Source organism: Sminthopsis crassicaudata, chromosome X, assembly GCF_048593235.1.
Source record: "Sminthopsis crassicaudata isolate SCR6 chromosome X, ASM4859323v1, whole genome shotgun sequence".
NCBI lineage: Eukaryota > Metazoa > Chordata > Mammalia > Dasyuromorphia > Dasyuridae > Sminthopsis > Sminthopsis crassicaudata.
Window position 1 is genome coordinate 10,492,095 of NC_133623.1, and position 12,883 is coordinate 10,504,977.

General features: G+C 37.5%; 1 protein-coding gene and 1 long non-coding RNA gene across 3 annotated transcripts in view; one reads left to right on the forward strand and one right to left on the reverse strand.

The window, feature by feature from the left end:
* The window catches only part of IL13RA1 (interleukin 13 receptor subunit alpha 1), a 35,766-nt gene extending 33,051 nt beyond the window's left edge, over positions 1-2,715 (forward strand). For both annotated transcript variants that reach the window (XM_074277431.1, XM_074277432.1), the window contains exon 11: positions 128-2,715. In XM_074277431.1, coding sequence (XP_074133532.1) covers positions 128-220 — 93 coding nt within the window. In that variant the 3' untranslated portion in view covers positions 221-2,715. The remainder of the gene's footprint in view (positions 1-127) is intronic.
* Positions 1-12,883, reverse strand: part of LOC141548492 (uncharacterized) — a 47,023-nt gene that overhangs the window by 32,831 nt on the left and 1,309 nt on the right. Inside the window, exon 2 of the long non-coding RNA XR_012483978.1 lies at positions 4,581-4,668. This is a non-coding gene — a long non-coding RNA (uncharacterized LOC141548492). The remainder of the gene's footprint in view (positions 1-4,580; positions 4,669-12,883) is intronic.

Here is a 12,883-nt window from a genome sequence, read left to right on the forward strand (position 1 = left end):
TTTTAAGTCAAGAAAAAAGCACATATGTTTCCAAGTACACAGAACCAAAAATAAGCATTGACAATGGGTACCCAGGGAAAGGACGTGACTTAGAAATAATTATCTCTTTTTCCCCCCCTCCCTCCAGCACTGGAAAAAATATGATATTTACGAAAAGCAAATTAAAGAAGAAACTGATTCAGTGGTGCTAGTCGAAAATCTGAAGAAGACCTCTCAATAAAGTGAATAATTTATTTGGACATCACGTATGACTACCAGGAAGTTTCTCCCATCCTCCATTAGTTCCACTGAAAATCATTCAATAAAAACTGAAATCACTGGGCTAGTCAGAAAAGGCAAGTCATCAAATAGTTCCAGGGTCACAAATCATGGACTTTAAAACTTAGAGAGGAGTGGACCATTCCCATGGAAGCTAAAACAGACATATTTTGTGATAGTTATGAAATTTAATATTGAGAGAAAGCAATTTCTTGGGAATCCTACCCAGTCAAAACAAACAAAAAAGATGCCATTAAGGACAGCACCTTCAAACCTATGCCAGTTTCTCTTTCACCAGTCAGCACCAGATGGCAGTGTGGTTTTTTTGGGTTTGATTTTTTTTGTTTTGTTTTTGTTATTTTTTGTTTTTGTTTTTGATGTTAAGTTCTAATGTAGGAAGTAACCAGAGTACTTTCATCAAGAAAAGCTGATGAGCTGATATACTTCCCATTTTTATCCTTCTCAGAACTTTGTTGCCTTTCATGACTCATGGTGAGCCAGAATCACAAGTGCCCTTCAGTGACTGTTCTGAGGCCTTTTTGATTTAAGAAAAAAAAAAAAGTGGGATGTAACAAACTTACCAGGATGAAAAAAATCTTCACTTCTTTCATTTGGGATTCATTGACATTTTCCCTTTTCTAATTCTGAGATGGTTTTATTGCAATCTTCCGGTAAGAAATGAGCTTACAGAGCAAGTAGAGGGTTCAGTTGAGATGTCAGTCCCTTCTGGTATACAACTCTACTGCTGTGTGTATACCATACACAAAGAAGAATTCCTAGCTTTCATCTTCCTCTTCATCAGCCCTTAATTTAAAGAGCTCATGTCAAATGTTCAATGATATAAATCAGAAGAGTGTATTTTGGTGGAGTTGCAGTGATCTACCTGCCTTTGAGTTCGTATCAGCTTTTAGAAGTCCGTGTTGGCAGTGACAGCAGCCAAAATGAGGTCAGGCTGAACCTCTCTATCTGGAACTTGGATAACCACCATGGCTCTTTAAAGTGGCTGGGCAGCAGAGATTACAGCGACTACAGCAGTCTTGCAGACCAACAACAGGCTCACAAGCTTTGTTTTGCCTTACCTCGGTCAACAACTATTGAATATCTATTGGGTAACTGAACAAATGTACTGGGTAACTGAACATCTATTGGGTGTGCCCCACAGTGTACTATAGGTACTTTGGAGACCAGATAGAAAGTTGGGGACATGATCCCTGCCTTCAGAGTTTATATCTAATGTTTGCCCAACCTCTTCTCTCCTTTTATTTTGTAGTCTTGCCCATTCCCATCCTGACACAGAAATTGCTTGTCCTCTTCCCATTTTGAGCTTTCCTTCCCCCCCCATTTCCCAAGATCTCCCCTGCCCACCAGAGAGTATAGGAGATGATCAATTTGAAGAAAAAGAAGGAGGTGCTGGGAAAGACAAAGTCCCCTCCACATTTTTCTTTCCTCTTTCTCCTATGCTCTGATTTAAGGTAAATGTGGGTAGGCTGGAAAATATTTCAAGGGGATGCATGTTTTGTTTTTGTTGGGGGGGGTTAACCTACTTAAAAGTCTATCTTTGTTAATCAATTTTTATACTAAACCTCAAATGTTTCTGCATGTTTTCTAACTGAAGAGTTAACTGTACTCTAGTACTTAGAGCATCATTCCAACTTTGTGGTGGGTATGTAAAGGGAGAGAACCCAATGGACCTCAGAGCTGGCTCTTGGAGCCTTTGTGGATACAGATTTCACCCTGGGGGGCAATCCACCATCTCTACAATGGTGGAAGAGGATGGTTTTCCTGCATGTCCAGGTGTGGAAAGTTACATCTGTAGTGATTTTTCTGTTTATTTTTGAGGTGAGATTAAGGAAAGGGTACAGATTGGGATCGATGTTCCTTTGTGCTCTTGTGTCTATCCATAAGGAATCTGTTTTTCTCTTTAGAAATAAAGAGTCACGTCTAGGTGTCCTAGGGATCTCTGATCTAATCTGGAGGAATTAATCTCAGTTGAGGATTAGGCCTATTATATTTAGGTATCTGCCTTGGAACTTGTTATTAGCCAGGGGACTGCTGCTATTAGCTCAGCTCACAGCCTATCCCAGAACAGCATGTATTAAGGACCCCTAGCTCATCTTGAAAGTGATGAAAATAAATATGGTCTGCAGATTACTAGAAAACCAAGGCCCAGGACACTTGGAAAAATTGTCTTGAATCATCTACAGCCATTCTCTGTGGAGAGGTTCGCTGTCCATTCTGTGCTTTCCCTGCCCAGAACCCTCTCTCCAGCTTAAACTCCTATGGGGAGGGACAACAGTTCTCAATATTCCACTAGGTCATATTTTTGAACTGCACACTGAAAGACTAAGTGGGCCGCTTTCATTTTTATCTTTTGAATGTTTTTTCCCTTAAATTGGAGCTCATCTTGTTTGATCTCTTTCAAAAGTTTCAAATAAATCTGGACTTTACTCAGTTCCATCACTCTGGTCTTATTTTGGGTAAATCACCATAGGATTGGCATGGCAGAGAAGAGTGGAATTCAAGGCAAATGTTTCTTTGAAAGTCCAAGCCACAGCAATAGGAGCCCTGCCGATATTTTAAAATGAGAGGCTCTATCAACAAGTATTTACTAAGCACCTACTATGTGCCAGGCACTGTGCTAGGTGAGAAGAACAGAATGATCCCTTCTGCCGTTGAATTTACCCTCTAATGGGGGAAATACCAAGGAAGCCCCCACCCCCCCACACAAACACTCACATGTGTGAGTAAATGCAAATGCATACAAAGTAAAATACAAGGCAGTTTTGGTAGGTCGGGAAGGGCCAAGAAAAACTTCAGCAGCTCTTGGTTTTGCTAAAGCAAACCTCCATTATTCTCCCCAGGCACCAAGGCACTGCCTTTCCCCATAAAATCTTTTGGCTCAAGTGTCTATGTCTATACTTCACTGAGTGTTAAGTACAAAACTAACCTTGTACAGCATAGTTAAGTAGAGTTGTTTATGCCTTTGAGGGCTGGGGTTGAGGGACGGAGAGGCAAGTACTTGTTAAAATGGAAAGGTTTCTTAGTTGACAGAATGCTTTCCTCAAAGCAACACTGACATAGGAATGAAAACAAGATTAGGATTCTCATTTTTCAGGAGACAAAATGTACTTAGGTGATTTTCCCATGATCACACACACAGCTAGATTTTATATGAAGAGAAAGTCAGCTCTTGGAATAGGTACTCTTCCAAGAAAGGTGAAGGCCTGGACAGAATACTTTATGGTTTTATAGTTTGTAGAATAAAGAATCAAATGGTTTGCACTCCTGAAGTGTGTTGGGTTGTTTAGATTTCATTTTAGAATACTAGTACCTCATAAGGTACTTACCCACAATCCCTAGAGGCCAAACAACCAGAAAGATGTCACATCAGATGCTAAAATGCCCTCTTTGATTTTCACATTTTCTTGTTTCCAAGCACCCTTCCTTCAATGCTTTAGTAAAAATACTCCTCCAAACACTATATTAAATAAAGGGACTCCTTACAACCTCTTATGACTCATTAGAGAGCTCAGGATAGAGTGATCCTTCTAATGGAAAATATAGAGCCAAGGACCCTTGAGGCTACATGCAGGATGTGTGGGAAAGAAATCCTGTACCACAAAAATGTTTTGAGCAACTCAGCTGTGTGTGTGTGTGTGGGGGGGGGTGCTCAGCATATCTGTTTTCTAAAGAAATGGATTTCTAAAGAAATATTGATTTTGGCATCTGGTAGCAACCCAGTTCTTTTGTAAGTTCATTAGCAATTGTAGAGGAAATAAGACAAATAAATTCAAGCACCCAATTTCAAACCATTAACAATTTGAACATTCTGTTGAGCTTTGCAGAGATGTAGCCTAAGATTAGAAAGGGGGCAGCTAAGTGGCATAGGGGATAGAACACTTGGCCTGGAGTCAGGAAGACTCATCTTCCTGAGTTCAAATCCCACCTCAGATACTGTGTGACCCTGGGCAAGTCACCTAAACCCTGTGTGCCTCAGTTTCCTTATCTGTAAAATAAGCTGGAGAAGGAAGTGGCAAACCACTTTAATATCTCTGCTAAGAAAACTCCAAATGGGATCACAAATGAAAACTACTTAACAACAAAAAAAGCCTTGGATGAAGTTCACTTTAAGGGAAGAGTTGTATTCACATTGCAAGTGCTCGGTATGTTCTACATCAATCCCCAGGATAATACAAAGTTTTCCCTCCTGCAAATTGTCATAAGGAAGAATCATATGTTAGTGGCAAGATAACTTTAGTTATAAGACCCTGATAACATTTGTTCAGAGCTAACTTTGTAGAGCAATGGAGTACTGGACTTACAGTTAGAAGGTCCGAGATGAAATCCTCCCCTTGACAGCTACAGGACCCTGGAAAGTAACATCACTTCTTTGTGTCCTGGTTTCATCATCTGTAAAATGGGAATAACAATAAAGTGAGAACTTATCAAGTACTGTGTAAACCTTAAAAGGCTGTGAAAATGTTTGCTATTATTATTAGCCAGAAGGAAATAGTTCAATATGTTTTCCAACTGGAGTGCTAGATGAACAGTTTATAAAATTTCTTTTTAGTGGTCTTTAGACTACTGGCTAAAAGTGAGAATTTTCAGATAGTTTTCTGATCCTATCCAACTAACCTACCAGTTGTATTGCATTTTAAGAATATAAGTTCCCTGTTACTGTCCAGGGTACCACCAAATTCCCACTTGGCACTTAGGTTGTGAACGTGGGCATCTCCTACTCCCCTTATCTAATCTGTTGCCAAGACCTGTTGTTCTATGTTCCTGCCGTGTCTTATATACACTCTCTTCTCCCCTCTTACACTGCTATCACCAGGCTTTAGGCCCTCGTCACCTCAAACCTAGACTATTGTAATAGCTACTGTAATGATCTCCCTGAATCAGTCTATCCTCCACTCAGATGTGAGAAGCATTGTTCCCAAACTCAGTTCTGACCACGTCACTTCCCCTGTTTAGCAAATCCCGGTGGCTCCCTACGATTCTCAGGGTCAAACAAAATTCTCTGATTTTTTTCAAGCCCTTTATAACCCATCCCCCTTCCTACACTGCAGTCTACTTAGACTTTACACCTTGATATGTATTCTTTGATCTAGTGTTATGATAGAATAAAGGTACTAAACAGTTAGATCCGAAAAACAATTTCTTTGACAACGCACACAGTTCCAGAAACAGAGTCCAAGGTTCTTGATTTCTAAGAATGTTGATCACTGATTTCTACACAGTTAATATGCAATTTGGAGGTAGGGAAAAGCAGGAGGTAGGGATTATGATACCCAGTTTCTTATTGGTGGGGGAGATCTGGAGGTACTAAAGTGAGAGGAGTAGTTTTATGACATTCCTTAAATTGGATGACAGTTGTAAATTGTAAGAGTAATCTTGTGACTTCTCCTAAATCAAGTGTCTCTTAAGAAATTGTAACTTAACTTCACAAAATGACAAACCAGAGTAAAATTTAGTCACTAACGCTATATTTAATGAAACACTAGTGACCCTAGCCTCCCTGCCCTACCTGGCATGAGACAAAATCTCACCTTCTACAGGAAGCTTTGCTTGATTCACCCTTAGATGCTTGGACTTTTCCACGATTATCTCCAATTTATCCTATCTCTTGATTGTACATGGCTGTTTTAAGAACATCTCCCCAATTTGGATATGAGCTCCTTAAGAACAGGGACTGTCTTTTTTCTTTCTTTATATCCCCAGCACTTAGTCCCTAGCACATAGCTTCTTAGTGTTGGGGCTTTGCCTCAGAAGGAAGGAAAGAAGTATTCTGGTCACTGGAGGACTGACAGCATAATGCAGTGGACAATTTCTTGAGGGCTAAAAGGTCTGTCTGATCTTCCTAGTAATTGCTAATTATGTGGCTTCAGAAATGCTCCAGTTGAAAAGAATGGGAGTGATCAGTCCCTCGATGGTACAGTTCAAATGGGAGCAGAATGAATCACAACTGGTATGCCAGGACTTTCTTAGCCTATGTTTCTGCCTTTGAATCCTAGATCAAGGAATACTAGCCAACAGAATCCTTTGTTAAAGCTTTTCAGTTAACTGTCCTTCTGCACTTGTGAATAGAATTCATCACAATTGCAACAAATGCTAAAGAGAGAGGATTCTGGGAAGACAGGGAAGTAGGTCAGAAAACTTTCAGCTCTCCAAGTTTCCTCCACAGAAAAAAAAAAAAAAAAAAACAGAACATTGTCTTCTGGGGAATACAGAACAGCAGAAATAAACTTTTGGGTAAAGTAGTTGTTCTACCCTAAGACAATCTAAGAAGACCCCAGGAAAGACCTCATCTCTGGGGACAGAGATTCTACCAGAGTGAAGAGCCAACTCTGCAGAATCAACAAACAAGCAGCCCTAGAGGCAAGTGGGGTTGCCAGGCTGCCTCACTCTCAGCAATTTCATCAATGAACAAAGTAGGGATCTGACAGCTGAATAGGAGATTCAAGGACCTTCCACTGTTGAGGGACATCAATAGCAGCTGTGCTATGAAAGCTCCCAGGTTAAGGAGAAAATATTATAAGTAATAAGAAAAAAATGGAATATCTTGGAGCTACAGTAAAGATTACAGAAGACCTAGCAGCTACTATGTTGATTTTAAGTCTTGGAATACTATATTTCATAAAGCAAAAGATCTGGGGTATGATTAAGGGTAACTTAGCCAGAAAAATTAAGTATAGTCCTGAGTGGGAAAAAAATGGACATTTATTGAACTTTCATGTATTTGTTACAAAAATAGGACTTAAGGGAAAATTTGACATACCATCCAGGAGAAATATAAAGTAAACCTTAAGGACCAATTATAAAGGTCTCAAAAAGGTAAAATTGTTTACTTCTTATATATGAAAATATCCCTTTTATGACTATCACTTTGCTTTGTGTTCAGTTTGGGCTGAACTTAGTATTATGGGGTGATACTAAAAAAAATAATTGTGTAGGGAGTAATATAAAAGAGTAATTATGTCATACAAATGAGGTAAAAAAGGAAAAATTGATACAGAAGAAACTGGGGGGAGGAACGTGGCTTGTGCTGAAACCTTACTCTCATTGGGAATGGGTTAAAGAGGGAACATATACATTCAGAAAAAAAGAAGGCAAGGGGATACTGTGGGGGAAGAAAATAAGAGATGGATTCTGGGTAAGTTAAGAAATAGGTGGACAAGGTAGCAGGTAGAAGTAAAGCAGAAGAGTGAGGAGGAATAGGAATAGCTTAAGAAGAATAGTGAGGAAAAATTGGAAGTAGGAAAATATACAACAAGTAGATATATTTTAGAAGTGAATAAGTTGAATTTACCCATAAAATGGAAACTGATAGCAGGTTAAAAATTAGAACTCAATAATATGTTGCATTCAAAAAATGCTAAAAACATGAGAGATTCACAAATATAAAATAAAGGTCAGGAGTAGAGTTTATTATATTAAAAAAGTAGGTATAGTAATCATGATTTCAAAGTTAAAGCGAAAATAGATCTAACTGGGGCAGCTAGGTGGTGCAGTGGATAGAGCACCAGCCCTGAAGTCAGGAAGACCCGAATTCAAATTTGACCTCAGACACTTAACACTTCCTAGCTGTGTGACCCTGGGCAAGTCACTTAACCCCAATCGCTTCAGCAAAAAAGAAAAAAAAATAAATTTAATTAAAAGAGAGAAAATAGGCAAACTATGTCAGTTATATTCAATACTGTTTTAGACCATTCAAAATAACTAAACAGTATGAAATACCTAAGAGTATACCTGCAAAACAGACACAAGAATTATATGAACATAAATATAAAATGCTTTTTATAAAAATAGCTATATCTAAAAAATGTAAATATGGCACCTCTCTTTGAAGGCTCCTTCCACAGAAGGAAGCTTCCCAGGCACTGTGCACTGGGAAGGCACTTGTACTGTGCACAAAGTAACAGCAATATTATAACATGATCAGCCGTGACCGACAGCTATTCTCAGCAATATAACAATCTGAGACAATTCTAAAGGACTTAAGATGAAAAAATGTCTTCCCAGAAATTGGCTGGAGTCAGGATCGCTAAACGTCTTTATTCTTGATCTTTTACGGTCAAGGTCAGGGGCTTAGGCCTAGCAACCTCACACACACCTTTCTCCCTCAAACGCAGAAGTCTGCATCTCAATTCCTCTTCCTCCTCCTACTCCTCCCACACACGTCACTTCCCCCTTTGTCCCACCAATCAAGTCAGCACAGAACAGCTGGGGAGGGTCAACCTTCAAACAAGTTAGTAGGGAACTGTCCAATTGGCAATTAGTCTCACGTGCTTCATTATCCAAGTGCATTGCTCAGTTCTAGCCCTTTACAATCCCCAGAGAAAGAAGTGATGGTCTCAGAATACAGATTGAAGCATCTGTTTTATACTTTATTTTTTTGAGGTTTTTTTTGTTTTCTTTCAAAATATGATTAATATGGAAATGTTTTTCATGACTACACATGTACAACCTTTATTGAATTGCTTGCCTTCTCAATGAGGAAGTAGGGAGGGAGGAAGAGGGAGAATTTGAAACTCAAAGTTTTAAAAACAAATGTTAAAATTGGTTTTTATATATCATTGGAGAAAAATAAAATACTAAATGACTATCATAATTCAAGAAGTTACAAATGAAAAGGAAATGTTCCAGGAAGGAAGGAAGGGAGGGAGAGAGGGAAGAAATAGAAGAAAAAGGAAATGAAAGGAAGAAAGAGAGAGAAAAAAAGAAAGGAAATGGAAAGAAGAAAGGAATAGTAAGTTTGGGCTAGTTTACCACCTCAGATTTAGGGTGTGAAAGTAGAATACAATGCAAATAAGGAGGAAGGGGTAGAAGGAGTGAGTATCACTTGAACCTCACTTGCATCTAAATTAGCCAAAGCTGGGGAGAACAAACAAACCAGAATTTGGTGGAACAATCCATTCAACATAAGAGGGAAAGTGAAGACAATGGAGAATGAAGAAAGGGATGAATAAGAAGAGGTTAACTATTAGGGAAACAAACTAACCCCAAAGGGTAGATAGTGAAGAAACATTTTAAAAAGGAAAAAAAAAAGAGTAAGACTTTATGGATTAGTGGCATCAAAAGGAACAGAAGAGGGACCTAGAGCAAAAGCAGATTATACTAATTATGGAACCTACATATTAAATATACCTCTCACCTCCTTTTTTAAACAGCCTCTATTTTTAAATAGAGGGAAAAACAAAATTAGTACAGGGATGGAACAAAGAAAGTGGATTAAAAGCCATGCTTCCTAGGGGAAAAGTGAGCTCCTTACTCCCAACAGACATAGAAAATCTAGACCCACAGATCTAGAAAATGCACTAAGTTCTGATGTGCAAATTCATGGGACAAAGTCACAATGAGTCCTTTTCTTTTAGTCTAGCTCAATACAGGGAGTCACATGGAGGGGGGTCTTCAGACACTGGACACTGGGTTGGGGTCAGTGACACTTCTGAACCTAGGAAAGGTTGTTCCCTGGGCAAGAGGAGGTCTTACACAGATATCAAAGCACCTGCACCAGGGCCTTGTGATGGGGACAGGTGCCAAATGACAGGAAATGAAACAATCACTTTTGCAGATGATATAATAACCCTTTAGGTCATTCTACAATTTTGTTGAAACTATTATGAAAGTTTCCACTAAGAAACAACTAATAACTTCAGTCAAGTTGTAGAAGTCAAAATAACAAAATAGCATAAATAATACAGCAATTCTGTTTACTACCCCCCAAAGAGACATAAAAAGAAATTCCTTTAAAATTAAGTACAAAATATATTAAATACCTGGAAGTCTCCCAAGACATACACTGGAACCACATGAATACAACTTAAAAAATCATCTTTACAGAAATGCAGATAACTGGATAAATAATTGCTCATAGGTAGGCCAAGCCAATACAATAAAAATACCTAAATTAATTTACTTAGTCTGTGCCATACCAATCAAAATGCAAAAGGATTATTTTATAGAGCTAGAAAAGAAAAAGTAACAAAATTCATCTAAAGGGGAAAAAAAGGTCAAGAATTGCATATGAAATAATGAAAAATTGAGAAAGGAACCTAGCAATAACAGATCTCTAACTGTACAACAAAGCAGTCATCATCATAACTATTTGATACCGGTTAAAAATGGAAAGTCAATCATTGGAATAGATCAGGTACTCAACACATAGAATCAAACTATCTTAGTAGCTGAGAAAGTCTCCAGCTATTGGAACAAGGTCTATTTATTTCGTGCTGGGAAAACCAGAAGTCAATCTAACAGAAATTGGATTTACCATAGTAAGTTCCCAATAGACACATTATTTGTATAATTTTTAAAAAGTCATATTTTTGAAAATTCAGAAAATTAGAGGAGCAAGAAAGAAATTACAAACCAAACAATTATGACCAAACAAGGGACAAAGAGGAACAGAGAAGATAAAATGGACAATTTGGACTACAGGAAATTAAAAAATTCTTCACAAATAAAATCAGTGCTGCTAAAATTAGAAGGGAAACAATTTTAACTAGGGGAAAATATCTGCAGCAAATTTCTCTAACGAACATCTTATTTTCAGCGTGTGTGTGTGTGTGTGTGTGTGTATATATCAGTAACCATATAAAAATGTTCCAAATCACTAATAGAGAAATACAAAACAAAGTAACTTATACTCAGATTTACAAAGTTGACCAAAAAAAGGAAATGACAAATATTGGAGGAGCTGTAGGAAAACAGGAATTTTAAAGTATTGTTGAGGCAACTTTTGAATTGGTTTAACAATTCTAGAAAGTAATTTGGAAAAGTTGCTAAACTATGCAAACCCTTTGACAAAACATTAACACTACTAGGTCTATGCCCCCAAAGAGATGAAAGAAAGAAGAAAATGACCATTGCATTTAAAAGATCGATAGCAGCTCTTTTTGTTGTGTCAAAGAACTAAAAACTAAGAAGGGAAGTGCCCATTAACAGGGGAATACCTGAACAAGCTATAGTATATGAATATAGGAAAATATTTCTGAAGTATCACAAATGACTAAAAGCATGGTTTGAGAGGAACCAGGGAATACTTGTATAACCTGATGCAGAATGAAATGGACAGAAGCGGGAGAACAATTTATACAATGAAAACACTGTACAAGCAGGATAAAAAGGGAAGTGGTCTAATGGGGAAAAAAATCTTTGTTTCAAATTTCTCTGAGAAGGGTTTGGTATCCACAATATATAAACTATATGTGTGTGTATACATATATATATACATGTATATACATATATACACACACACAAGACTAAAAATAATTCCAAATAGGTAAATGGTCAAAGGACATGAACAAACATCTCAAATAAAAAACAAAAAATGCAAAGTATCCACAATCATATGGGGAAAAAACTACCAACCACTAATAAAAGCAATGCAAATCAAAACCACCCTGAGGTTTCAGCTCCCGCCGTACAAATTAACAAAAATGACCTCCAAATTGGCAGTGTTGGGGGGATATAAAAAGATGCTACCCATCTCCTGACAAAAAGGTGATGGATTAGAGACACAAAATGAGACATACATTATTTTTTTAGCATGGACAAAGTAGGAATTTGTTTTGCTTGACGGTGCATAGTTTTACAAAGGTTTAGTTTTTCCTTTTTTTTTCCAAGTGGAAGGGAGAAGTTGAAGGAAGAAAAGGAGAAAAGAGGAGAAATTTGAGTAGAAGGTTTTGGATGACTCAAAATCTTGTTACATAAATTAACCACTAGATGGTGTTGAATTTTTCTTGACCTGACCCAAACATGCTCAGGAGACTCATCCTTTCCACGGTCTGCAATAGCCTCTCTGGCCATTATGGGATATATAAAATGTAAGCTATTCCTTTTGATAGCAGCTAGCCATTTTGCCCTTTGATTTAGACTGAAGAATGCACTTTTCATTTTTTTTTTAATTTCTATTAGTTGGTATTTGAAGGTCAATAAAGGAGAGGTGAATTAAAATATTACAAATAGTAATTGAAACAAATATAATTCTAATATCTAAACTGGGAAAGGAAGAAGCACAGGAAGAAAACGATAGACCAATATCATTCCTCTATATCAATTTAAAAACTGTCAATTAGACTACAGCACTTTATCCAAGAAAGTATTCCTTATGATCTAGGTGAATTCATATGAGGGCTGCTAGGATGGTTCAAAAAAAAAAAAGTAGCAACATAATCTTGTTTAAAAAACAAAAGCAAAATGTCTAAAACCACAAGATTATATCAGTAGATACAGGGGAAAAAAACTTTTAAAAAAGCATAATGCTAATTTATTCCCTCTATAAGTATAGAAGGGCTTAAAACATATCATAGAAGTATTTATCCCAAACTAAAATCAAGTATTGCATGCAATGGAAAAACACTAGCTTCTTTCCCAACAAACTAGAATAAAAACAAAAGTTTGATCTCCCCTTGCTACCATTTGATATAATTTTAGAAATGCCAGCAATAGCACTGAGAAAGAAACTGAAAGCTTAAAGGCAGGCAAAGAGAAGACAAAACTCTGCCTGTTTGCTGATAATTGCTGTAGTCTAATTGATAGTTTTCTTAGCAAATCAACAGAAAAAACTAATCATGGCAGATAATAGTATTAGCAAAGTTGCAGACTACATAACAAATCCTCA